The 25,259-nt window shown below is 42.7% G+C and overlaps 1 protein-coding gene across 3 annotated transcripts; it reads left to right on the top strand.

The window, feature by feature from the left end:
• Positions 1–366: 366 nt before the first annotated feature.
• On the top strand, positions 367–24,110 carry DUSP14 (dual specificity phosphatase 14). 3 transcript variants are annotated; one of them, XM_060693222.2, is made up of 3 exons: positions 390–499; positions 1,726–1,793; positions 22,797–24,110. In XM_060693222.2, exon 3 carries the CDS (start codon positions 22,865–22,867, stop codon positions 23,459–23,461), a length of 597 nt encoding a protein of 198 aa, XP_060549205.1. In that variant the 5' UTR covers positions 390–499; positions 1,726–1,793; positions 22,797–22,864; the 3' UTR covers positions 23,462–24,110. The 3 variants fall into 3 exon arrangements, with proteins under 3 accessions (XP_034290510.1, XP_060549205.1, XP_087739569.1); XM_034434619.2 differs by lacking the exon at positions 1,726–1,793 and having other exon boundaries at positions 367–499; XM_087883443.1 differs by lacking the exon at positions 1,726–1,793 and having other exon boundaries at positions 22,760–24,110.
• Positions 24,111–25,259: the final 1,149 nt, after the last annotated feature.

The following is a 25,259-nucleotide window of genomic DNA, read 5'->3' as shown; positions in this document are numbered from 1 at the left end:
ACCTTTGAGAAGACCAAGCCCTCACCTAGCTGCCATTCTGTCAAAACTCAGGGGACCTGGATGATTTCAGTATTGGGGGGGGGTTGTTTGTTTCTGGCCACACCTGACCAAGGTGGCTTCCACTGGAGGCCTGCTGAGATGGGGCAGCGCCAACCTTGCCTAGATTGGTCGAAAACATCCCTCAACTCCCTTTGAGTCATCCTATTCATGTTTCCACGCGGCTGTTGCTACTGCCGCGGCGGTTTGCCAGGTTCAGCGCAAACAGCCGTCTCTTAGTAACCCCCGGGTAGTTCATACCCACACACGCACTCACAAACACATTCAGTGCGGGGCGGGTGAGAGGAGGCGGAGCCTGGGAGGTGAGCTGTCAGCTGCCAGGACCAACCCAAAGCAGATTCCCAAGTGCTCGCTAAAACCAGAGGTGCCCAGCCATTCATAAGCCCTTGCAAGGAGCCAGAAGGCAGAAGCACCTTTGAGTCAACGCGCATCTCCAGGACCTGTAAGTCATGGGGTGGCCAAGGATTGGAGATGGTGGGTGGGGGGGGCATGCGTCCTGTGAAAGGGGGGGTACCCCAAATCAGGCAAAGCCAGAACAAAGTCCCTCTTTCTCCAAGGTGAAGAGAAAGAGGCAGGGCAAAATTTGTGCAGTTGTTTTGACACAAGTGGAGTGGGTTTGCTCCAGAAGCTGCTGCTTTGGGAAGTGAGGAGGGTGGGAGTTGAAGTAGCGTAAGAGGGAGGAAGAGGAGGAGGTGGGTCTTTTTGGGGGGGAAGGGGAGGTTTTAAGCTTCTCAGGTGTGTAAACACCATCCAGCTGTTGGTGATCCCCATTCCATCGTTTTTTTGCTGCACAACATGAGATGCGGTTGGGGGTTTGGAGTTGGGGGGGGAGGTGGAAATTAAAGTAATGGGACTCGGTGCAAAACATGTGATTAAAGAATTAAGGTGTAATTTGGGAGGTGGGGAGAAGAGAAGGAAGCATTGGCTCTGCTGTTTTCATTCCTGCCCGTTTCTTTGCGGTGAGTTTTATTGGAGGGTGGAGTGGGGGAGCCAAGGGTTTTTTTGGGGGGGCGATAAGGGGGGGTGTCCTTTGGAGCCTTGGAAGGACCCCCAAAGAATCCTTCCAAGCGCCTAATAAAGTCGGCAGATGCAATTCATTACCCCGGGAGGACTTTTTTGGGGGGTGGATGGGAAGGGAAAAAAAAGCAGAGCGGAAAAACAATAATGTTTTTAAGCCCGATCGGATTTCTCAGCCCGTCCGGCGTAAAGGAAGCGAGAATTCCAATTCAAATTATATATATATATATAATATATATAATAGGACCTTTCCAAACAAAACATCTGAAGAAACGGAGCGTGGCATTTTGGAGATGCTGGGTTGTTGTTGTTTTTTCCTTCCGTCTTCCAAGCCATCCTGGTTTTTTTTTTTTCCCCTCTCTCTCTCTCTCTCTCTCTTTTTTTTAGTCGAGACAACGCAGATGATTGTGTTGTTTGTGACTGATTCGGGTAGTTGCGGAATGGTGTGTGTGTGTGTGCTTTTTTTTTGTTTGTTTTCTCCCCCTTCTTCTCAGCCTTTGACAAAACTTTCCAAGGAGGTTTTGACGGTGATTGTTTTTCCACAGCCCGCATTTTCATCCTGAGGAAACCCTCTGGACCAAAAAATAGGCTGCTGCTGTTGTTGTTTTTTATTTTGGTTTTTCATAACGATTTGCTGATTTTTTTTTTCAGAAATATCCTGTAAATAAAGGTCAGTCTTCCTCGTTTGAGAGGAGAAAGAGAGGGAGAGAGAAAGAAAGGTAGGAGAGAAAAGATAGGAAGGTGAGAAAAATATTTCCAAGGTGGAATGGATGCGTTGTGTTTAAAAAAACCATTTTGTGTTTTTGGGGTGGGGGGGAAAGGAGCCGTTAAGCCATGATGAGGTTAATCCTCTTGCTAAATCACAAACAATGGTTTGTAAACTAGGATGATAGCTAGGTTTCATTAAGCCCGGCCAGATTCAACTGTGGCTTGTTTCAATGTGAGAATCCAGGCAAAGAGGGGAACAAGCCCAAGATCAGGAAATAAAAGACGGTTAGGATCACAAAGGATGGACCATCGTAAAATATTATTTATTTCCTAGGTTTTATAGCCTTGTCTTTCATTCAGTAGCTTGAGGTCGTGTGTGCAGGGCTCCCTCCTGTTGTTTTTTTTCCCTTCAAAACAACACAACAAGGTGTAGGCTGGTTTGAGAAAGAACGACTGGCTCGAAGTCGTTGCATGCATCTCCAAGGCTGAGGCTAGATTTGAACCCGGGGCGTCTCACTCCTGGCCCAATATACCACACCACAATGATTTTCTGGCATGTTCTGAGTTATTTTGATTAGAGACATTCAATTCACTTCTTCGGGGCCGATTAGGATTACAGTCCCTTTTTTTTTTTTGACTTTGTGGCTGGGGCTAATGGGATGTGGAGTCCACAACATCTGGAGAGTCCCAGCTGGCCCCAGCATCTGGATAGTAGGATTGGAAACTGTATGACTGTGGCTTGAAGACTCCTTTCAATAGACACACACGCCATTGACTGCAGTGTGTCTGAATTTTGACCACTTTTGAGATGTGTCGACTTCAACTCCCAGAATTCCCCAGCCTGCATGAATTCTGGGAGTTGAAGTCCATACATCTTAAAATGGCCAAGCTCGAAAAACACTGATTTAGTATATTGTTACCCTGCTTTTCAATTCCATTATTGTTTCCAAAACTGATTCAGTTTTTAAACATTGGGCTTTGTCCTTAGGCTGACAATCAAAACCAGCTTTAACTCAAGTGGTCCTTGACTTATAAGCATTTGTTTAGCAACCTTTGAAGTTACAACAGCAGCGAAAAAACTGACTTGCAACCCGTCTCACACTTACAACCGTTGTAGCATCGGCACAGTCATGGGATCAAAATTCAGATGATTGACAACCAGCTCATATTCATGACAGTCACAGCGTCCCAGGGTCATGAGATTGCTATTTGCGACCTTCGGATTCGCATAATGACCACATGATTCACTTAACAACTGCAGTGATTTGTTTTAACAACCTGGCAAAAAAAAAAAAAAAGGCACCCGCCTTGCTTAGAATGGAAATTCTGGCCCCAATTGTGGTCTTAAGTTGAGGACTACATCAGTGCAAATATTTTCCCAAATGCTGGGATCTTATGGTGGAGTCTTCGGAAAAGATGTGGCTTGAGAAAGGTGTAGCTATTTGAAGCCAAAGTGCAGATCTTTGGAATGAGGATATAACAGAATAATAGAATAACAGAGTTGGACGGGACCTTGGAGGTCTTCTAGTCCAACCCCCTGCTGAACAGTTTAAGTCACCGTTCAAAGTTACAACAGCACTAAAAAAGTATCTTAAAACTATTTTTCACGCTTATGACTATTGCAGCATCCCCATGGTCATGTGATCAAAATTCAGACACTAGGCAACTGACTCATATTTATGACGACTGCAGTGTCCCGGAATCACATGTCCCCTTTTGCAACCTTCTGGCAAGCAAAGTCAGTGGGGAAGCCAGATTTATTTTTGTTGTTGTTAGTTGCAAAGTCATGTCCGACCCATCCCGACCCCATGGACAATGTTCCTCCAGGCCTTCCTGTCCTCTACCATCCTCTGGAGTCCATTTAATCTCACACCGACTGCTTCGGTGACTCCATCCAGCCACCTCGTTCTCTGCCATCCCCTTCTTCTTTTGCCCTCAATCGTTCCCAGCATTAGGCTCTTCTCCAGGGAGTCCTTCTTTCTCATTCGGTGGCCAAAGGATTTGATTTACTTTACAACCATGTTACTAATTCAACAACTGCAGTGATTTGCTTAACACCTGTGGCAAGAAAGGTCGGCATTTTTATCCACCTGTTAAGTCCTTCCCAAGAATCTGGGATAGGCAGATTGTTGAAGTTTTATGGTGTTGGATGTATTGTTGCAGAATGTCAGCTGTTCTGGGTAAAGCTGCCTGTTGCAATTGACCGATGGGGATTCTGTCAATGTCGATGGTTCACGTGGTGCTCCAGTTGTTGTTGTTATGGTTTGTCACACAGTCAGCCAGGTAGTTAGACTGGAATTGGCATTTTTATCCAAATGGGCCAAAACACTCTTTAGCAACTGGGTTACTTAGGAAAGGAAATTTTACGCCCAGTTGTGGCTGTAAATCGAGGACTACCAGTACCATTCTGGACAAATGGTGGTCCAATCTCTTTTTAAAAACCTCCAGTGTTGGAACACCCAGAACTTCTGGAGGCAAGTCGTTCCACTGACATGTCTATGTGTCTGAGCAAAACTTTTTTTTAAGCATACATCGTATTTATTCATCGCAAGCAGTGGTGGGTTCGGTCCGGTTCTTGCAAACCGGTAATAAAAGTGATGGGAGGCTCCGCCCACCTGCCCGGACATCATCATGGATGATCTGTGCATGCGCGGAAGTGTGTGCGCGCACTCCCGTTGCAAACCGGTAGTAAAGGTAAGTAGAACCCACCCCTGATTGCAAGGGATTGAACTGAAGACTTGAAAAATGGGACATTGAATAGAAAACAGACTTGATGGATTTTGCTCGCTCTAATGATAGAAGGCAGAGAATGCTTCGTGGTGCAGCTTTTGGACTGAGGTGGCATTTTCCTTGTAGAGTGTGAATTAGTCTACCCAGGAAATCCCAGGCCTGGAGGCTAGAATGGGGAAGTGTAAAAACATCCTGGAAGAAGACAAAAATATTTCCATATTATTGTTTCGAAAAGGATGCAGCTATGATGAGGTCATCAGGAGCTGAGTCAAAATAGACTTTTCCCCCTTTTAATGATAGTGGAAGAAAAAGGTGTATTTTTCAGCTACTCTATAATATCCGAGTCAGCGTACATTTGTTTAATGAATAATGATGTAATTAGACATCACAGCACCGTTCAGAAGATGGAAGCTCCATCTTAATGTTTTACAATCTTGGAAACTATCAGCTGTGTGGATGTCAACTCCTTTTAAAGCCAGCAGGCTTCAGAATCTGTGAACTTCAACACCCAGGAATCCCTGGTCAACATGCTTTGTGGACTTCAACTCCCAGAATCCCCCAGCCAGCATGCTTTAAGATGGGTGGATCTCAACTCCCAGAATCCTCCAGACAGTATGCTGTAAAATGGGTGGACTTCAACTCCCAGAATTCTCCAACCAGCATGCTTTAAGATGGATGGACTTCAACTCCTAGAATCCTCCAGACAGCCGGCTTTAAGATGGGTGGACTTCAACTCCCAGAATCCCCTAGCCGGCATGCTTTAAAATGGATGGACTTCAATTCCCAGAATCCCCCAGCCATGCTTTAAGATGGGTGGACTTCAATTCCCAAAATCCCCCAGCTGGCATGCTTTAAGATGGGTGGACTTCAACACCCAGAATTCCCCAGCTGGCATCCTTTAAGATGGATGAACTTCAACTCCCAGAATCCTCCAGCCGGCATGCTGTAAGATGGATGGACTTCAACTCCCAGAATCCCCCAGCCAGCATGCTGTAAGATGGGTGGACTTCCAGAATCTCCCAGCTGGAATGCTTTAAGATGGCTAAAGCAACTTTTCCTTCCCTTTTCTGCCGTGTAATTTAAATCCTTTTTAAAAATAGATGGTTGGGGAAATTTTTTTTGGTTTGGCTTCTGCTTTATCCATTTTTAGTCCAGTTGCAGCGCTTAGTTCACAGATGCCTTTGACTGCTTAATATGAAAACCATTCATTGACTGAAACAGGTCACGGCCAAATGTTGTTTTGAAGCTAAATCCGTATTGGTTCAGTCTGCATCTGTTGTGAGCTACACTTTTCATTGTTCTGCTAATATTATTAGTTCGTTGCATTGTCAGCCAGATATTTAGACTGGATTTGGCATTTTTTATCCACCTGTTGAGTCCTTCCCAAGAACCTGGGATAGGCAGATTGTTGATGTTTTATGGTGTTGGATGTATTGTAGCAGAATGTCAGCTGTTCTGAGTAAAGCTGCCTTCTGCAATTGACTGATGGGGATTTTGTCAATGCCAAAGGTGTTCACGTGATGCTCCAGGTGTTGTTATTATGGTTTGTCACACGGCCAGATGTTTAGACTGGATTTGGCATTTTTATCCATCTGATGAGTCCTTCTCAAGGACTTGGGAAGATAGGCAGGTGTTTTATGGTGTTAAAGGTCTGAGTCAAGCTGCCTTCTGCAATTGACTCAGGGTGGTTTTGTCAATGCCAAGGATGGTTGAATTTGTATGCCACCCAACTCACAATGACCTTAGGTGTCTCACCACAATCAAACATTATCAGACATTACAATAACATAGAGCCTTGGTGGTGCAGCGGACTAAGTGCTGTTATGTAGCACTTAGCTGCCAGCTGCCTGCAATTAGTGAGAGTTCAAATCTCACCAGGTTCAAGGTTGACTCAGCTTTCCATCCTTCCGAGGTAGGTAAATTGAGGACCCGGATTGCGGGGGCAATAAGCTGACTTTGTATAAAAAAGAACACTGCTTAGGGGGGCCCAAAAGCCTTAATAAGCAGATATATACAAAAGAATGAAGGCTATTGCTATAAGTGCATTGTAAGTCACCCTGAGTCTTCGGAGAAGGGCGGCATATAAATTGAACTAATAAATAAATAAATAAATAAATAAACAAACAAACATTACAATGATATCAATAGAACAGAAGTGGAAAATTCCAGGTTTTATTAGTTTCATCGGCAACTAATTTTTTGTATACTCCGAGAAACTGTTTAAAGCAGAAACATGGATGCGGCCATGGGAATTACTAAGCCCACCGATATCTCTTTAACTGACTCCCCCCACCCCAATGAGACGGTTTCCCCTCACTCCAAGATTCCTTCCGTTTAATTCAGTGTTTCTCAACCTGCAGGCTGGGGAATTCTGGGAGTTGAAGTCCACACGCTTTCTTTCAAGTTGCCATAACTGAGAAATACTGGTTTAGATAAAAGAGAAATGAGCAATTCAGCAAAGCCACCCCCTGGTTTATAGAAAAGGTGTGAAATGTGTATACAGATAGTCCTTGACTTACAACCGTTTGTTTAGTGACCGTTTGAGGTTACCACGGCACTGAAAAATTGGCTTACGACCATTTTTCACACTTACGACCATTGCAACATCTTCATGGTGATGTAATAAAAATTCAGATATTTGGCAACTGGCTCATATCTATGACCACTGCAGTGTCCCAGGATCATTTGATCCCCTTTTGAGATCTTCTGACGAGCAAAATCAATGGGGAAGCCAGATTCGTTTAACAACCGTGTTACTAACTTAACAACTGCTGTGATTTATTGGCAAGAAAGGTCATAAAATGGGGCAAAATTCACTTAACAACTGTCTTGCTTAGCATCAGAAATTTGGGGCTCAATTGTGGTGGTAAGTTGAGGACTACCTGTTTAACAACTGTTGCAATGTCCTTGTGGTCAGGTGATCATAATTTGTGTATTTGGGCAACCGGACATGTATTTACAATAGTTGGAGAGTCCTGGGGATCACATCATCACTATTAGCGACTTTCTCAGCTGGCTTCTAACAAGCAAAGTCACTGGGGGAAAGCCGGATTCGCTTAACAACTGCATGATTCATTTAACAACCACAACTAGTTGCTTAATGACGGTTGCAAAAATGGTTCCAAATTGGGCACAAGGTCAACTCGCAAAGCATCCCTGGCCTGCTCTCGAGTTGCCCTGCCCGTCGGGCCCTGAAAACCCATTTATTTCAACTAGCTGGGCTGGCTTGAGTTAAATTTTAAATTGATTTTAAATTGGGTTGTTTTAATTTACGGCCACAATATTTAATTATTTTAAACTGTTTTTAAATTTTGTATGTTCTGTTTTTTACTTTGGCTGTTCACCGCCCTGAGTCCTATTTGGAGAAGGGCGGTATAGAAATAGGAACAAATAAATAAATAAATAAACCAGCAAAATGGCAGCCAAAGACAGATGCACATTCCATGCTCATCTCTCTCAAGACTGTATCCCAGGGTTACCCACAGCAGCTGGAGAGGAGTGACCTCTACAACCCTTGAAATTGCTCCTTTGGCGAATGTGATTGATGACACACCCTGGGGGGAGGGGGTAAATAGGGTCATAATTTGGAAGTAAATTATGTAGGGTCAGAGCTGGCTTCACTTGGGAACCTGCCGACATGAAGCTCTTAATAAATAACTGGATTTCCTTTGAAGTTTGGCTCGAGGCTCATGATTTAATTAGGGCATCCGGAACCCTGACACACAACTCTTAAGAACGGCCTCATTTAGCGATGGAAGTTCCCAATTGTTGTCATAAGTCTAGGAGAACCTGTACAAGCATTCTGTCTTGAATGAACTTGACCATTGGGGTAAAGCAAGGGGGTCAAACTTGTTTTCATTGAGGGCAGCATCAGGGTTGTGTTTGACCTCGGAGGGGGCGTGGTGGCCATGGCCAGCTCGACGTCACTCATGTTGGTGGTGGCCCGAGCGCTGTGCCAGTGAAAACAGGCTCCCGAGTTCCATTTTTGCTGGCAGAAGCACCGTAGGACAGTCCTTTACTGTTTCCAGGGTGGCCCCGTGGGCCAGGTCTGAGCATCTCGGGGGCCGGATCCGGACACCCCTGGATTAAAGCAATGTCATCAGAACAGGGCCACTGTCCACTTAAAATCAAAATTTAGGGGTCAGTGGATTGCTTGAATCTATGGACAATTGCCATAGTTCTGCTAATAACTCATTGAGCTTGTAAGAACACATACTTTTTATATTATTAAATAACTCTTCCTTATTTGAGATTAAAATGATGTGCTCCTTGGAAACTTAATACCTTATCCTCCTGCTTTGTATTTTTTTAGGCCTGGTTGGAGATGCACTCTAGTTGCAGAAAAGAACTTTAATTCAAACTTTAATTAAATTTAATTGAAACCACTTTAATTCAGATTTTGAATCATTTGAAATGCTGTTGAAATCAAGGTTTGTTTGTTTTTTAATGCTATTTCAAAATCTCTATTTTGTTTATTAAGTGAGTTACTCATGAGAAATACCACAGAGGCAATTAGTTATAATAATGAACTTAAATCTCGTTAATTAGTTTCAGTGCAGCTTAGTCTGGAAGCTCCCTGTGAATTATAGGAAGGTTTACCTTAGAAAAACAAATCAGTATATACACATTTAATAAATTTAATATACTGCTGCCTAATAAATAACTTTTATGCACTGACACATAATACATGTTAAAATCTTAACATGTTCTTTATTTTGGAGCTTGTCATGTGGCAAACTGGAAATTGATGTAGAGTGTATTAGCGCTTTACGTGAATTAAACTTGAATTTGTCTATGGAGATTCTCAGTCACGGTTATCCTAAAGATGCTTTTTCAAAAGGCAAATAGACTGTTTTTCCTTGAAGACATTTCACTTCTCATGCAAGGAACTTCTTCAGTTCTGACTGAATGGTGGGGAATGGAAGGATTTGATGACTGCAAAGAATATAAATCCTTCCTTCCTCCACTGTTTAGTCAGAACTGAAGAAGTTTCTTGCATGAGAAGCGAAACATCTTCAAGGAAAAAACAAAGCCCAGGTGCCTTTTGAAAAAACACATTTGGGATAAACTTGAATTTAGGGAGAAGGGCGGTATATAAATTGGAAATTAAATTAAATTAAATTAAATTAATATCCAATCCTGAAGCAGCTTCAGAATTTTGGCTTTCAGGCCTACAATAAGAGCAAGATTATTGTACAGTAGATGCAGACTAAATACAGGTAGTCCTCGATTTACAACAGTTCACTTAGTGACCGTTCAAAGTTACAACGGCACTGAAAAAAAGTGACTTGTGACCATTTTTCACATTTGTGACCATTGCAGCATCCCCATATTCACGTGATCAAAATTCAGACGCTTGGCAACTGACTCGTATTTATGACGGTTGCAGTGTCTCGGTGTCACCATGAGTCTCCTTTTGCGACCTTCTGACAAGCAAAGTCGATGGGGCAGCTAGATTTGCTTCCCAACCGTGTTCCTAAATTAACAAATGCGACGATTCACTTAACAACTGCAGCAAGAAAAGTCGTAAAATGAGGCAAACTCATTTAACAAATGTTTCACTTAGCAACATAGATTTTGGGCTCAATTGTAGTCGTAATTCGGGGACTACCTGCACTGTATGTTTTCCCAGAACAGAACAGAAGAGTTGGAAGGGGCCTTGGAGGTCTTCTAGTCCAACCCCCTGCTCAGGTAGCCCACTTCAGACAAATGGTTGTCTGAACTTTGCCATTATGGGGTACTGAGTGTAGATTAATGAGGAAAAAAATGAATTTCAACAACTGTAGAATTAGACGGAAGCATAACAAAAGGGAAGGGAAGACTGAATACTTTCTGAATGCGCTGTACTTAGCAGGAACTGAATTTTACTCAAGAGCCACTTTATCTTAATGAGAGCAACGATTATGGCTTAGCTGGTTCAGACCGGTTCGGGTGAAACGTTAGGTCTGACGATCAGCTGAGAGCGAACTGGTATATTGTGCTGTTTGAATTGGAAGTTGGAAGGGACCTTTGAGGTCTTCTAGTCCAGCCCCCTGAAGCAGAGATCCTTACACCGTTTCAGACAAATTGCTGTCCAATCTCTTCTTAAAAACTTCCAGTGTTGGTGCACTCACAATTTCTGGAGGCAAGTAGTTCCATGGGTTAATTGTTCTCACTCTTGGGAAATTTCTCCTTAGTTCTAAGTTGCTTCTCTCCTTGATTAGTTTCCACCCATTGCTTCTTGTCCTGCCCTCTGGTGCTTTGGAGAATAGCTTGACTCCCTCTTCTTTGTGGCAGCCCCTGAGATATCGGAAGACTGCTATCACGTCTCCCCTGGTCCTTCTCTTCATTAAATTAGACATACCCAATTCCAGCAACTGTTCTTCGTATGTTTTAATCTCCAGTCCCTCAATCCTCTTTGTTGCTCTTCTCTGCTCTCTTTCCAGAGTCTCAAAATCATTCAGTCTTTGAAATGAGGCCTGCATCTATTCTTTTTGTGCGAAGCAGTAGAATTAGTGTGAGGTGAAACCGCAAGTGCTATTTCAATATTGTGGCTTTGTCCGCCCACTCTTAAGTTACTGGGTCATTGATTTCAACGGACAAAAGAAAATTGAGAAGAACCTTTGCATCACAACAGGTAGTGCCGTGAGAAGAAAATTGTGAGCAGGGAGGGAAGATATATTATTAATATTAATTAATATTAACATTCTGCCTCCAGGCCCTTTAGGGTGTATAATAATCTGGGTGCATGCTTAAACCATTTCAAATTATTGCTTTCTTGAAAAAGATCCTGCATGTGCTTTTAATTAGGAGAAGGTAATGTTTCATACTGGATTCCCAAAAAACTGCCCAACAAAATTGGATAAAGTCTGGTTGGGTACCCCAAAATTTGTCACTCTGTGCTTTACACCTCATGTTTCTTGTCCAGGAAAAGTGATTAGATTGGATTGAAAGCTGCAGGCTATAGAGATAGTCCTTGACCTACAACAATTTATTTAGTGACCGTTCCAAGTTACAACGGAACTGAAAAAAAGTGACTTATGACCGTTTTTTACACTTACAACCATTGTAACATCCCCGTGGTCACAGGATCAAAATTCAGATGCTTGACAACTGACTCATATTTATGACAGTTGCAGTGTCCCAAGGTCGTATAATCAACTTTTGTGACCTTCTGACAAGCAAAGTCAATGGGGAAGCCAGATTCACTTAACAACTGGGTTACTAACTTAACCACTGCAGTGATTCACTTAACAATTGTGGCAAGAGAGGTGGGCAAATGGGGCAAAACTCGCTTAACAACCATCTCGCTTAGCAACAGGAATTTTGGGCTCGATTGTGTTTGTAAATCGAGGATTACCTTACTCTTCAGATCTCCCTGTGGGTTTGAAGGACAGGGGAAAAGTGAGTATTTTTCGGGAATGGTGGCCTTGTCTTTTCACATTAGAGTGTGAAACTATTTTTGGAAAACTGGAATACAGAATGCCAACTCCAGGAAAGGCCTCAGACTCCAAGCTCCAAAGTCATTTTGGGACAGACGTTTTCTGATTTAGATTTATCCAAACATCCCTGTACACGTTGAAGCTTTTAATTGTAAACTTGTATTGATGTGCACAATTTAATCTTTTCTTTTATGGTTTCAAAATTAAGTTCTTCTCCATTGGTATTACTGACTGTGTTTTATGATTTTTTTAATACACCCGTTGCCCTGGGAATTTTAGCTAGAGGGCAACAAACATGTTTTCTAAAGCAACCCAAACAGATGAATTTAAGAAACTGTGAATCTATACTTGTTTTGTGGCGTTCATAGATTTTGCTCGCTTATTTAACAGTCCAGGAAGGGATTGTGCTGCGAGACTTAAATTGGGCCATTGCAATATTCATCCTTCATGTAATCAGCCCCCTGTGCTGTAGCCGAGATATTCCACATTTAATTGCAAATGTTCTGTCCTTAAATATATGCATATTTAAATACTATTTCATCTCAGAAAGATCTGATTCCTTTTTTTTTTTATCAAATAGCCATTTCCCTTCTAAGATGATCTCGTCTGCAAAACTCCAGACAACCAGTAGAGATATAGAGAAAATTGATGCTTTGCAGTCATCTGAGTGATCACAATTCTGTGCGGCAACCTTCCCTTCATCTATGTTATACAACAAATTTCTCCTGACCAAGAAAACATATATATTTTATCTTTAAGAAAAGAGGAGCAGTTTTTTTTTTACATATATTAAATTCTTAAGCTTGCAACTAATTTTTTTTGTTCATAGTTGAAGATAGAGTCAACTCACTCACTTTTCAATCTATTGTTCCAAACCTTTCTAATAGCTGTAGAATAAGTTAATGGGCAATTTCCAAAAGTGATTAGAAAGTGAAGTTAGTGAACTTCGTGTCTGTCAGGGTTCGGAGGGATGCCCTAATTAAATCATGAGCCTCTCAAGAGAAATCCAGTTATTTATTAGGAGCTTCATGTCGGCACATTCCCAAGTGAAGCCAGCTCTGACCCTACGTAATTCACACCGCAATTATGACCCTGCTTCCCCACCTCCCCAGGATGTGTCGTCAATCACATTCGCCACCGGAGCAATTTCCGGGGTTGTAGAGGTCACACCCCTCTGGTGCTGTAGGTAACCCTGGGATACAGCCTTGAGAGAGAGAAGCATGAAATATGCATCTGTCTTTGGCTGCTGTGCTGCTTTGTCGGTTTCCCATTCCTCCTGGCCTATGGCAACTTGAGAACAGGCCAGGGATTCTTTGCGAGTTGACAGTGTCTTTTATAAATCTCCACAGAGGTTGCAAATAAAATGGTTAATCCCATCACCTCCTGGTGCTCAAACCCTGCAGAAAACTGTCTTGTGGTCTAATTGCAAGGAACAGCCACCCGGAGCACATGTGGGTAATCTCCTGTCTTCCTCTTATCCAGAGAGGTTCCAAGGAACCGGTCTATTCATCCGTTTCTTGGTCTTTGGCATGGTCCACTTTCACAGAGTTGGACATACATCATCCAGAAGCCGGGAACAGGGTTTTTTTTTTTTAAATGGACATAAATCAATTTTTCAAATCAAAATTGAGAGAGAGACTAAGTTGGAAAAGAGAGACAGGGACAGGCCATAAAGGGGAAGATGTAGGTAGAGCTACTCCCCAATTGGACAATTCAGGTCTCCCAGGGGATGATGTGACTTGTTGTCCAAAATGTCTGGAAGCTGCAGGTACAGGAAAACTGCTGACTTGGAGCCTAAAGGCAGCTTGAAGATGTGTCATCTTCCTTCTTGTCTACTTTTTTTTTTAAGGATAGCTTTAGTTTCCTTACAGAGGAACTGACTTTGATTACAGGGTGAAGGTTAAATAGGCCCATTGAGTCAATTCTGACTTTTGTTGAAAGCATCCTCTGTTTTGGCAACAGTATTATGATTTGTCAGTGGCTTCTTCCAGATTTTTATTTATTTATCAGTCTAGCCTACAGTCCCAACGTTTCCTGGTGCCTCCTAACTAGTCCAACTCTGCTTAGTTTTTTTCAGATCAAAAGTTTGATTAAGTGGTACCACCCAGTGGTGAAATCCAATTTTTTTTACTACCAGTTCTGTGGGTGTGGCTTGGTGGGCATGGTGTGGCTTGGTGGGCGTGGCTTGGTGGGCATGGCAGGGGAAGGATACTGCAAAATCCCCATTCCCTCCCCACTCTGGGGGGAAGGATATTGCAAAATCTCCATTCCCACCCCATTCTGGGGCCAGCCAGAGGTGGTATTTGCCGGTTCTCCAAACTGCTCAAAATTTCCGCTACCGGTTCTCCAGAACCTGTCAGAACCTGCTGGATTTCACCCCTGGTACCACCCAACAAAGCAAAAGGAAAATGTCTTGAGTTCTAAAGAGTTGGTGGATACTTTCCTACAGGAGTTTTTGGGAATATAGCTAGTTCTCAACTTACAACCATTTATTTAGTGATTGAAGTTACAACGGTACTGAAAAAAGAGACTTATGACTGTTTATCACACTTACGACCATTGCAGCATCTCTGTGGTCATGTGATTGAAATTTGGATGCTTGGCAACTGGCTCATATTTATTTATCGTATTTATGACAGTTGTACTGTCTCGGGGTCATGTGGACACCATTAGTAACCTTCCCTAGTTGGCTTTTGACAAGCAAAGTTAATGGGGAAAGCCAGATTTTCTTAACAACTTCATGGTTCACTTATCAACTGCAATGATTCACTTAACAACTGTGACAAAAAGGTCGTAAAATGTATGGAGATTCTCAGTCATCCAGGTCCTGGTGGTCCCAAAGGTGCTTTTTTTCAAGAGGCAACTGGACTTTCTGGTTTTTCTTTGAAGACGTTTCGCTTCTCTCATCCAAGAAGCTTCTTCAGCTCTGACTGAATGGTGGGAAATGGAAGGATTCCAGTCAGAGCTGAAGAAGCTTCTTGGATGAGAGAAGCGAAACGTCTTCAAAGAAAAACCAGAAAGTCCAGTTGCCTCTTGAAAAAAGCACCGTTGGGCCATAAAATGGAGAAAAACTCACTTAACAACTCCCTTGCTTAGCAACAGAGATTTTGGGTTCAATTATAGTCATAAGTCAAGGACCACCTGTAATGTAGAAATGATTTGTCATTGTCTTCTAAGTTTTTTCTTCATGTGCCTCGCTAGGTCCTTCTACATCTTGAAACCTTCCAAGTAAATTAGTAAAATCTTCTTAATATCAAGCTAGACTCCATTAATTTCATGGACATAACCTTGGGGAATCAGTGGGTAATAATAACAAGTGGATGGGTGGGTGGATGGATGGATGGATGGATGGATGGATGGATGGATGGACGGACGGACAGACGTATGTATGTATGTATGTATGGATGGATGGGTGGGTGGGTGGATGGATGGGTGGATGGGTGGACGGATGGACGGACGGACGGATGGATGGCTGGATGTGTGGATGGATGGATGGACGGACAGACGGACGGATGGATGTGTGGATGGATGGACGGATGGATGGATGGATGGATGGGTGGATGGATGGATGATGTTCCTGGAAGTTGGTATAAACACTTAGTGGTCACATTAGATGGATTTTCTCTAGAATGAATAATCTAAAGCACAGGTAGCATAATACAGAGTTATCAAGCAGAATAACAGAATGTTGGAACAAAGTTAGAAAGGACCTTGGAGGTCTTCTAGTCCAACCGGCTGCTCAACCAAGAAATCTTAAACCATTTCATACAAATTGTCATTCAATCTCTTCTATACAATCTACAACGTTGGAGCACAACTTCTAGAGGCAAATCATTCCACTGATGAATTGTTCTAATTGCAAGAAATTTCTCCTCTAGGTTCTAGGTTGGTTCTCTCCTTGATTAGAACAACTTGATTGGACAACTAGGACAGCTGTGGTAGGTAGGACTTGGATTTTGAAGAACACTGGATGAATGAAAAGTTTTTTTTTCTCTTTCTAAAATTAGTTTGATAGAACAACTGGTCTGTCCTTGCTCAGAAGCACGGATTGATTTCTTTGCACAAGTATTCCAAGTATGCTGGCAGGAGAATTCTGGAAATTGATGTCCACTCATCTTAAATTTGCCAAGGTTGAGAAACACTGCTATGGGGCATGGAAATCTCTTCGAGTTAATTGCAGGGTGTGATGGAATTGAAAGTAGGCACTATCTGCATTTCTTGACTTAAGATAGGCTGGTTGGGGATAATGGGAGGTATAACCCCAGGAAACCGAGGCCCATTGGGCTAGGCTAGGGGAAACTAATCTCCATGTGAGGTCCTTGATGCTCACTGAGTTTGATTGTTTTAATCAGTGCACCATAATCTCTGTGTTCTAGTATATTTCAAACTTAGTAAATGTACAAATATGTGTACTTCGACTCCCACAATTCTCTAGCAAGCATCCTGGCTTGAGGAATTTTGGGAGTTGAAGTCCACCCATTTTAAAGCTGCCACGTTTTTTAAAAAAAACACTGTTCTAAGGATAATTGCCAGCCTAAGAAACTAAATCAAACACTGTCATTTTTATCCAATTGCTATTTTAAAAGTCGGCAGATTTTTCTCACTTCGTGTTGTTGTTGTTGCTGCAAGCGTGTGAAAGATAAAATATAATGAAAGATGCTCATTCGGTTGTTTTGGGTTTATTTCTATCTCTGCTAATCCCAGGAGTAGCATTTGGTTCTCGGTTTGGCATAGATCCAAAGTCTCATATTCTCGGGCTAAAATGCTTCTCCTTGGAGGCAAAGCTCTGTCACGTGACGGGTCTCTGGATCAAATTGCATCAAACAAAGGAGACGCACAACCTAAGCCACACAATGCATTTGCTGCGAGCAGTCAAAAGCATTGTGCGTTTTTGTAATGACAAATCAAGGAGCTGCAGATGGGAGACAGTCTAGTGGGTCTAGTGGTGAAGGTACCTGGATAGAAACCAGGAGACTGTGAGTTCTAGTCCCGATTTAGGCATGAATATTAGCTGAATGACTTTGGGACAATCACCAGGAGACTGTGAGTTCTAGTCCCGATTTAGGCATGAAAATTAGTTGGATGACTTTGGGACAATCACCAAGAGATTGTGAGTTCTAGTCCCGATTTAGGCATGAATATTAGCTGGATGACTGTGGGCCAATCACCAGGAGACTGTGAGTTCTAGTCCCGATTTAGGCATGAATATTAGCTGGATGACTTTGGGCCCAATCACCAGGAGACTGTGAGTTCTAGTCCCGATTTAGGCATGAAAATTAGTTGGATGATTTTGGGACAATCACCAGGAGACTGTGAGTTCTAGTCCTGATTTAGGCATGAAAATTAGCTGGATGACTTTGGGCCAATCACCAAGAGACTGTGAGTTCGAGTCCCGATTTAGGCATGAAAATTAGCTGGGTGACTGTGGGCCAATCACCAGGAGACTGTGAGTTCTAGTCCCGATTTAGGCATGAATATTAGCTGGATGACTTTGGGCCCAATCACCAGGAGACGGTGAATTCTAGTTCCACCTTACAGGTGGTGAGTTTGCCATCTGTTTGATGAAGAATAAATGGGAATCCTGTTTATCTGATGTTCAAATTTATTTCTCTACACAGACACCCAGACGTTGCATTATTTTGTTATTCTTAACTCTACTCATTTGTTAAAACTGTTTGCATGCCGTCACCTCATAGCCCAACATTCAGCAAGATGTTCCATTGGTTAATTGTCCTCACTGTTAGGAAGTTTCTCCTTAATTCCAGGTTGCTCCTCTCCTTGATGAGTTTCCATCCATTGTTTCTTGTCTTGCCTTCTGGTGCTTTGGAAAAATAAGTTGAGCTCTTCGTCTTTGTGGCAGCCCCTCAAATATTGAAATACTGCTGTCATGTCATCCCTAGTCCTTCTTTTCTCTAGACTAGCCATGCCCAGTTCCTGCAACTGTTCTTCATATGTTTTAGTCTCCAGGCCTTTAATCATCTTAGTTGCTCTTCTCTGCATTTTTGGCCAAAGTCTCAACATCTTTTTTGTAATGGGGTGACCAAAACTTAATGTACTAACTTAATAGAATAGAATAGAATAGAATTTTTTATTGGCCAAGCGTGATTGGACACACAAGGAATTTGTCTTGGTGCATACGCTCTCAGTGTGCATAAAAGAAAAGATACGTTCATCAAAAATTGTAAGGTACAACACTTAATGATAGTCATAGGGTACAAATAAGCAATCAGGAAACAATATCGATATAAACAACCGCAGGGATTCACTTAACAACCGTGGCAAGATAGATCATAAAATGGAGCAAAAGTCCCTTAACAACTGTCTCATTTAGCAACAAAAAATTTGGGTTCCGTTGTTGGTCTTAAGTCGAGCACTACCTACATTTTCTGGTTTGCACCTAGGAGAAGGGGAGGCTGGTGATGTGGCTGTGTGAAGTTGCTTTCACCATTTTACCTCCCTGCAAGCACTGCTGGTGGCCTCCATGTGTGGCATGCAATCCTGAATGAACACTAAACCCTTCACATTTGGGTTCTCTTCACACAACAAGCTTAAACAGATCAGTTATAATTCTAGAGCAGTGTTTCTAATACCACTCTATAAAGCCCTAGTTAGACCACACCTAGAGTACTGCATCCAGTTTTGCTCAACACACTATAAAAAAGATGTTGAGATTCTAGAAAAAGTGCAGAGGACAGCAACCAGGATGATTAAGGGCAGTGGTGGGTTTCAATTTTTTTTACTACCGGTTCTGTGGGTGTGGCTTGGTGGGCGTGGCATGGCTTGGTGGGCGTGGCAAAGGAAGGATACTGTAAAATCTCCATTCCCTCCCCAATCCAGGGGAAGGTTACTGCAAAATCCCCATTTCCTCCCAATCAGCTGGGACTTGGGAGGCAGAGAATAGATGAGGCCGGGGCCAGTCAGAATTTTTACTACCAGTTCTCCAAAATACTCAAAATTTTCATTACTGGTTCTCCAGAACTGGTCAGAACCTGCTGAAACTTACCTCTGATTAGGGGACTGGACTCTGGAGGTTAAAACATACGGTGAACGGTTGCAGGAACTGGGCATGGCTAGTCTAGTGAAGAGAAGGACCAGGGGAGACATGATAGCAGTCTTCCAATATTTGAGGGGCTACCACAGAGAGGAGGGGATCAAGCTGTTTTCCAAGGCACCCGAAGACCAGACAAGGAATGATGGATGGAAACTGAACAAGGAGAGATTCAACCTGGAAATAAGGAGAAATTTTCTGACAGTGAGAACAATCAACCCATGGAACAGAAGTTGCCTTCGGAAGTTGTGGGAACTTCATCAGTGGAAGCTTTCGAGAAGAGATTGGACTGCCATCTATCAGAAATGGTGTAGAGTCTCCTGCTTGAGCGGGCTGTTGGACTAGATGACCTATAAGGTCCCTTCTAACTTTATTAATCTGTTTCTCAATTTTGGTAATTTTCAAATGTGTGGACTTGCAGAATTCCTCAGCCAGCATGAGGAATTCTGGGGGTTGAAGTCCACCTGACTTAAAAGCAGCCAAACACCGATTTAGAAGTATAAGCAAAGGGATTTCCCTCAGGTGTCTGGGGAAATGGTGAAAAAAAGTCAAGATGGGGGCCACAGAAGCATAAGTAAAGCTGCCATCTGGGCCTTTTGAACCACATGAAGCCCCCCCGAGGTCTCCTAGCTTTGGAAATGAAGGTTTATTTCAGATTCTTCTGAGCCAGCTGGTTATGTAGACTGTGCAAAGCAAAAACTGGAAATAAAATTAAAGCTACAGAGGAGAAAGGGCCATTCATAAAATCATGGTTTAGTCTGGATCCTCCCAATCATGGTTTGAATGATTATCCATATCAAGTTGATTTAATTAACTATCAAGATTTGGAGGGTTAACAAAAATTTGAAGCAACTTTTTGTCCCTGGCTCAGATCAAACGTTTGAGCGGATAATGAATGGAATGGAAGAGTAGAGTAGAATAGAGTAGAGTAGAGTAGAGTAGGAATCGGAATCGGAATCGGAATCGGAATTGGAATCCGAAGGGAATGGAATGGATTTTTTTTTTTTAATTGATTTATATGCCGCCCTTCTCTGGAGACTCAGGGCAGCTTACAATGTGCTAAGCAATAGCCTTCATCCTTTTGTATATTTATACAAAGTCAGTTTATTGCCCCCACAACTGGGTCCTCAATTTACCTACCTTAGAAAGGATGGAAGGCTGAGTCAACCTTGAGCCTGGCGAGATTCGAACCTGCAGTAATTGCAGGCAGCTGGTCTTAATAACAGGGTGCTTTAGACCACTGTACTACCAAGGCTCTAATGGAATGGAATGGAATGGAATGGAATGGAATGGAATGGAATGGAATAGAATAGAATAGAATAGAATAGAATAGAATAGAATAGAATAGAATAGAATAGAATAGAATAGAATAGAATAGAATAATGGAAGATAGAAATAAAACAGGTGCAATGTTGAGGTATCAAAATCACCTGGCTTAGGTGTTTCTTTGGCAGATGAGCTAAAGAGCATCACAGCCGAAAATACCTGAAAGAAAACACTTCAAACCTCCTTGAAATTCTGTAACCCTTTTGCTTTTCAGGGAAAGGTTTGTTATTAGGATAATCACTCTGGATAAACAGCTTTGCCCAATTTCCCTCAAATAGATACTGAAAGATATTAAGATATTTTCGGTAGTGTTGACCCTTTGGCTTACACCAAAGGTGTCCAATCTGGGGCAACTTTAAGACCTGTGGATTTCAAGACCCACAATTCAACCAAGCTTGGCTGGGGAATTCGGGGAGTTGAAGTCCAGAAGTCTTAAAGTTGCGAAAGGTTGGACACCCCTGCCTTACAATTCATCTTTTCCCTGGTGTCCCCGTTAAGTTGAAAGAACAGACGTGTTCGGAGAGAACAAATTAAACGAATTGAGCAGAGACAGGCGGGTCAGTCTGGTGGCAATTCACAGCAGGCAGGTAGCCGTGGCTGATAATGTGTTCTGGATAAAAATAGCATCTTGTTTTTCTTTGAGAAAAGCTGAAAGGTCTGTACATTAAGACAATGAACGAGAACAGTGGGGAGCCGGGGAAGAGGACATCACATTATTAGCCCAAATCTGAGCCCGCTCTATCTTTGTTTATTCCAAAATAGATATTTCCTTATTTTTCAAGGGTGTCAAACTCAAGGCCTGGATCTGGCCCACAAGGCCACCCTGGAAACAGCGAAGGACTGGCCGACGATGCTTCTGCCAGCGAAAACAGAGCTCACGGCCCTCCCGAGCTCTGTTTTCGCTGGCAGAGGGTTTCAGGAGGCCGTTGCAGCCGAAAACGGAGCTCGGGAGCCCGTTTTTGCTGGCAGAGCGCTCGGGCCTCCACAGGCACCCCCGACACAAGTGATGGCCACGCCAGTAGTGAAATTCAATTTTTTTTACTACTGGTTCTGTGGGCGTGGCTTGGTGGGCATGGCTTGGTGGGCGTGGCAGGGGAAGGATACTGCAAAATCCCCATTCCCTCCCCACTCCTGGGGGAAGGATATTGCAAAATCTCCATTCCCACCCCACTCTGGGACCAGCCAGAGGTGGTATTTGCCGATTCTCTGAACTGCTCAAAATGTCCACTACCGGTTCTCCAGAACCTGTCAGAACCTGCTGGATTTCACCCCTGGGACATGCCCATCAATTCTCCAAAGCCCCTGAGGGTAGGACAAAAGCAATGGGTGGAAACTAATCAAGGAGAGAAGTAACTTAGAATTAAGAAGAAATTTCCTGACAGAACAATTAATCAGTGGAACAACTTGCTTCCAGAAGTTGTGGATGCTCTAACACTGGAAGTTTTTAAGAAGAGGTTGGATAACCATTTGTCTGAAGTGGTGTAGGGTTTCCTGCCTAAGCAGGGGGTTGGACTAGAAGACCTCCAAGGTCCCTTCCAACTCTGTTACTCTATTCTATTCTATTCTATTCTATTCTATTCTATTCTATTCTATTCTATTCTATTCTATTCTATTCTATTCTAGCCACGCCCACCCCAGACCCCAGAGGTCAAACACAACCCTGATGCGGCCCTCAATGAAATGAAGTTTGACACCACTGCCTTATTTTGATCTCCCTCTCTTACTGAATTCTGGGCGAGAAAACTGGCTTTTAAATGTAATCATTGGAAAATGAGACATTAGCAGCAGCCTTGGGTGAAGCGTGAGGGTAGAAGAAAGTCCAGAAATGATGAAAATAGTGGAGGGATCACCCAAAAAAAGCTGCAAGAACTAAAGAATGCTTTTTTTTTTTTTTTTTTATGGGTCGGCTTAAATGAGGTTGGGAGAAATAATTCAGATTCTCATCTCTGGAAAGGAGTGAAGAAACTAGAACAGTTAGTCCTTGACTTAATAAAATCAGCATTAATTTAATAAATGATGAAGATGAAGATGATGAAGATAATAATAATAACAACAACAACAACAATAGTAGTAGTAGTAGTAGTAATAAAATAAACAGACTACTGTTTTCCTGTGTGTTTTCCTTTAAGAAGATACTTGGTTGATACCTAGGACACTGGGAGCAACTCGTATCAACCATTAGCACCAGTCAATGGTATTTGTGATGCATTTTTTAATATTCAGTCGATTGAGTTTCATGTTTAATGAATAAAAGAAATAATAATAATAATAATAATTAGCACCAGTCGATGGTATTTGTGATGCATTTTTGAATGTTCAGTTGACATATTCATGACATATGACATATTCATATTCATATTAAATGAATAAAGATAATAATAATAATAATAATAATAATAATAATAATAATAATAATAATATAAACAGACTACTGCTGTTTTCCTGTGTGCAGGCCTGTTCTAAAGTCGATCTCCCTCTGCATTTGGTAGGTGAAAGAAAACACGACGGGGCCACATCCTCTAGCATGAAAATCTGAGCCAGCCGGGGAATCCTTTCTATGACGGCACGAAGACACTACTCGCTCCCACGAACTCTCTTCACACCTCGCTTTTACTCCGAAGGGACGATGGCTGGCATTGCCCAAATAACCCCCTTCCTGTACCTCAGCAAAGGCAGCGTCGCCTCCAACCGCCAACTGCTCTTATGCCGCGGGATCACTTGCGTCATCAACGCCACCGTCGAACTCCCGAACCCCAACTTCCCCGACTTTGAGTACGTCCGGGTGCCCGTGGCCGATATACCCAGCGCTCCGATTTCTCTTTACTTCGACAGCGTGGCAGACAAGATCCAGAGCGTGGCTCGGAAGAACGGCGTCACTTTGGTCCACTGTGCGGCCGGGGTGAGCCGATCGGCCACGCTGTGCATCGCCTACCTGATGAAGTATCAAAATGTCACCCTGTACGAGGCCTATAACTGGGTCAAATCGAGGCGCCCGGTCATACGTCCGAATGTGGGTTTCTGGAAGCAGCTGATAGACTACGAATGGGAGCTGTACGGCCGAAACAGCGTGAAAATGGTGCAAACTGCTTATGGGACGATGCCAGATGTTTACGTTAGGGGAGGGAGGGTCTTTATGCCTTACTGGGGGATCTGAAGTGAGGAAGCCGGAGCAGGTGGTGGTGAGACACCCTAAACTGGCCAGATCGGAGAGGACCTGCTTCCACCCCTGTTTGGAAAGCATCCCACCTCTTGGCTCCAGCTTCTTTTGGGTCGGCTGAACCTCAGAAGCATCTTCAAAGCACTAAACCAGCAACCTCTTAATCAAGGGGGCCTTAAATCTACATCCTGCGGAATCACTTTTGTAAGGAAAATTGCTTTTCGCATCTGTAAAGTGGACTCTGCAAGTTCATTTCAAGGAAAAGACGAATTCACGACGTCGAATCACTTAAAACGGGGAAGGAACAACGCACCTGGGTAGCTATATTGGGATCATTGAGGATTAATTATTATTATTATTATTATTTTTCTCACTTGTAATAAATGCTTTCTTGGCAAACCATCTCGGAAGGAGGGACCATAACTCTGTACCATGTGGAATTAAACAACAACAACAACAAAAGTAATGGTCCATCTCCGAATAGAGAGGAAATTATTAAATATAAGTATTTAATCGGAAAGGTTTTCCATTCCTTTCTGTTAATGTATAGCTCAGCTTTTGAATTTCAGTTTGGGGGTGAAATCAGGGTGGGGGAAACTGTCAGCTGGACAATCTGCCACAAATAAAATAATTTAGACAATGCAAAGATTGCATCGTATTTTCTTTTTCTTTCTTAGCCATTTCCTGCATTTGCATTTACATTAGGGATTTTTTAAAAAAATCTATTGATTTATTTAATCTAAAACATTTGTGAATCTGCTCAGGTGCAGACTCCCAAGATATACAGAGAGCCTTCAATTTATGACCAAAATTGACCCCAAAATTTCTGTTGTTAATCAAGACAGTTGTTAAGTGAGTTTTACCCCATTTTATGATCTTTTTGACACAAGCGAATCACTGCAGCTTTTAAATTAGTAACACAGTTCTTAAATGAATCTGGCTTCTCACTGATTTTCCTTGTCAGAAGGCCACAAAAAGGGATCAAATGACCCCAGGACCAGAGGTGGGTTTCAGCAGGTTCTGACCAGTTCTGGAGAACTGGTAGTGGAAATTTTGAGTAGTTCAGAGAACCAGTAGTAAAAATTCTGACTGGCCCCGCCCCCATCTATTCTCTGCCTCCCGAGTCCCAGCTGATCAGGAGGAAATGGGGATTTTGCAGTAACCTTCCCCCGGAGTGGGGTGGGAATGGAGATTTTACAGTATCCTTCCCCTGCCATGCCATGCCCACCAAAGCACACCCACAGAACCGGTAGTAAATTTTTTGAAACCCACCACTGATGTGAATTTTGATCACATGACCATAAGGATGCTGTAACAGTCATAAGAGTGAAAAACAACCGTAAGTCAATTTTTCCAGTGCTGCTGTAACTTCAAACAGTCACTAAACAAACCATTGTAAGTCAAGAACTACCTGTAATTAATGAAACAAGTAAAATAATTCAACCAAGCACCGCAGTAAAATCTGAGAGAAGGAAACGATGGCGTTCATTCAGTAGAAAGGGGAGAAGAATTAAAATGATCTTTTCCAATGAAGAGAAAGGCCTGGCCAATTATTTTTTTTTTTTAATTAAAAGAGGCCATTTTCTGGTACCCAAAATAGAACAGAGCAGGTCAAAGGTGAACTTTTCCATGTCACTGGTATGTTTAGCCATATTGAGCAATAAAGGACAAAAAAAGGGGGAATGGAATATGACAGAGGAGAGTCGTGGGGCATGGCTGGTGACGGCCTGTGGCATCCAGTCAAGAGTATCTTAAGAGGTAAAAACAGACCAGTTTTGATCCAGGCTGGTGGCAC

Source organism: Pantherophis guttatus, chromosome 1, assembly GCF_059756535.1.
Source record: "Pantherophis guttatus breed Tessera chromosome 1, ASM5975653v1, whole genome shotgun sequence".
NCBI classification, from domain to species: domain Eukaryota; kingdom Metazoa; phylum Chordata; class Lepidosauria; order Squamata; family Colubridae; genus Pantherophis; species Pantherophis guttatus.
The sequence above is the reverse complement of the archived record's forward strand: the minus strand, read 5'-3'. Positions and strand labels throughout refer to the sequence as shown.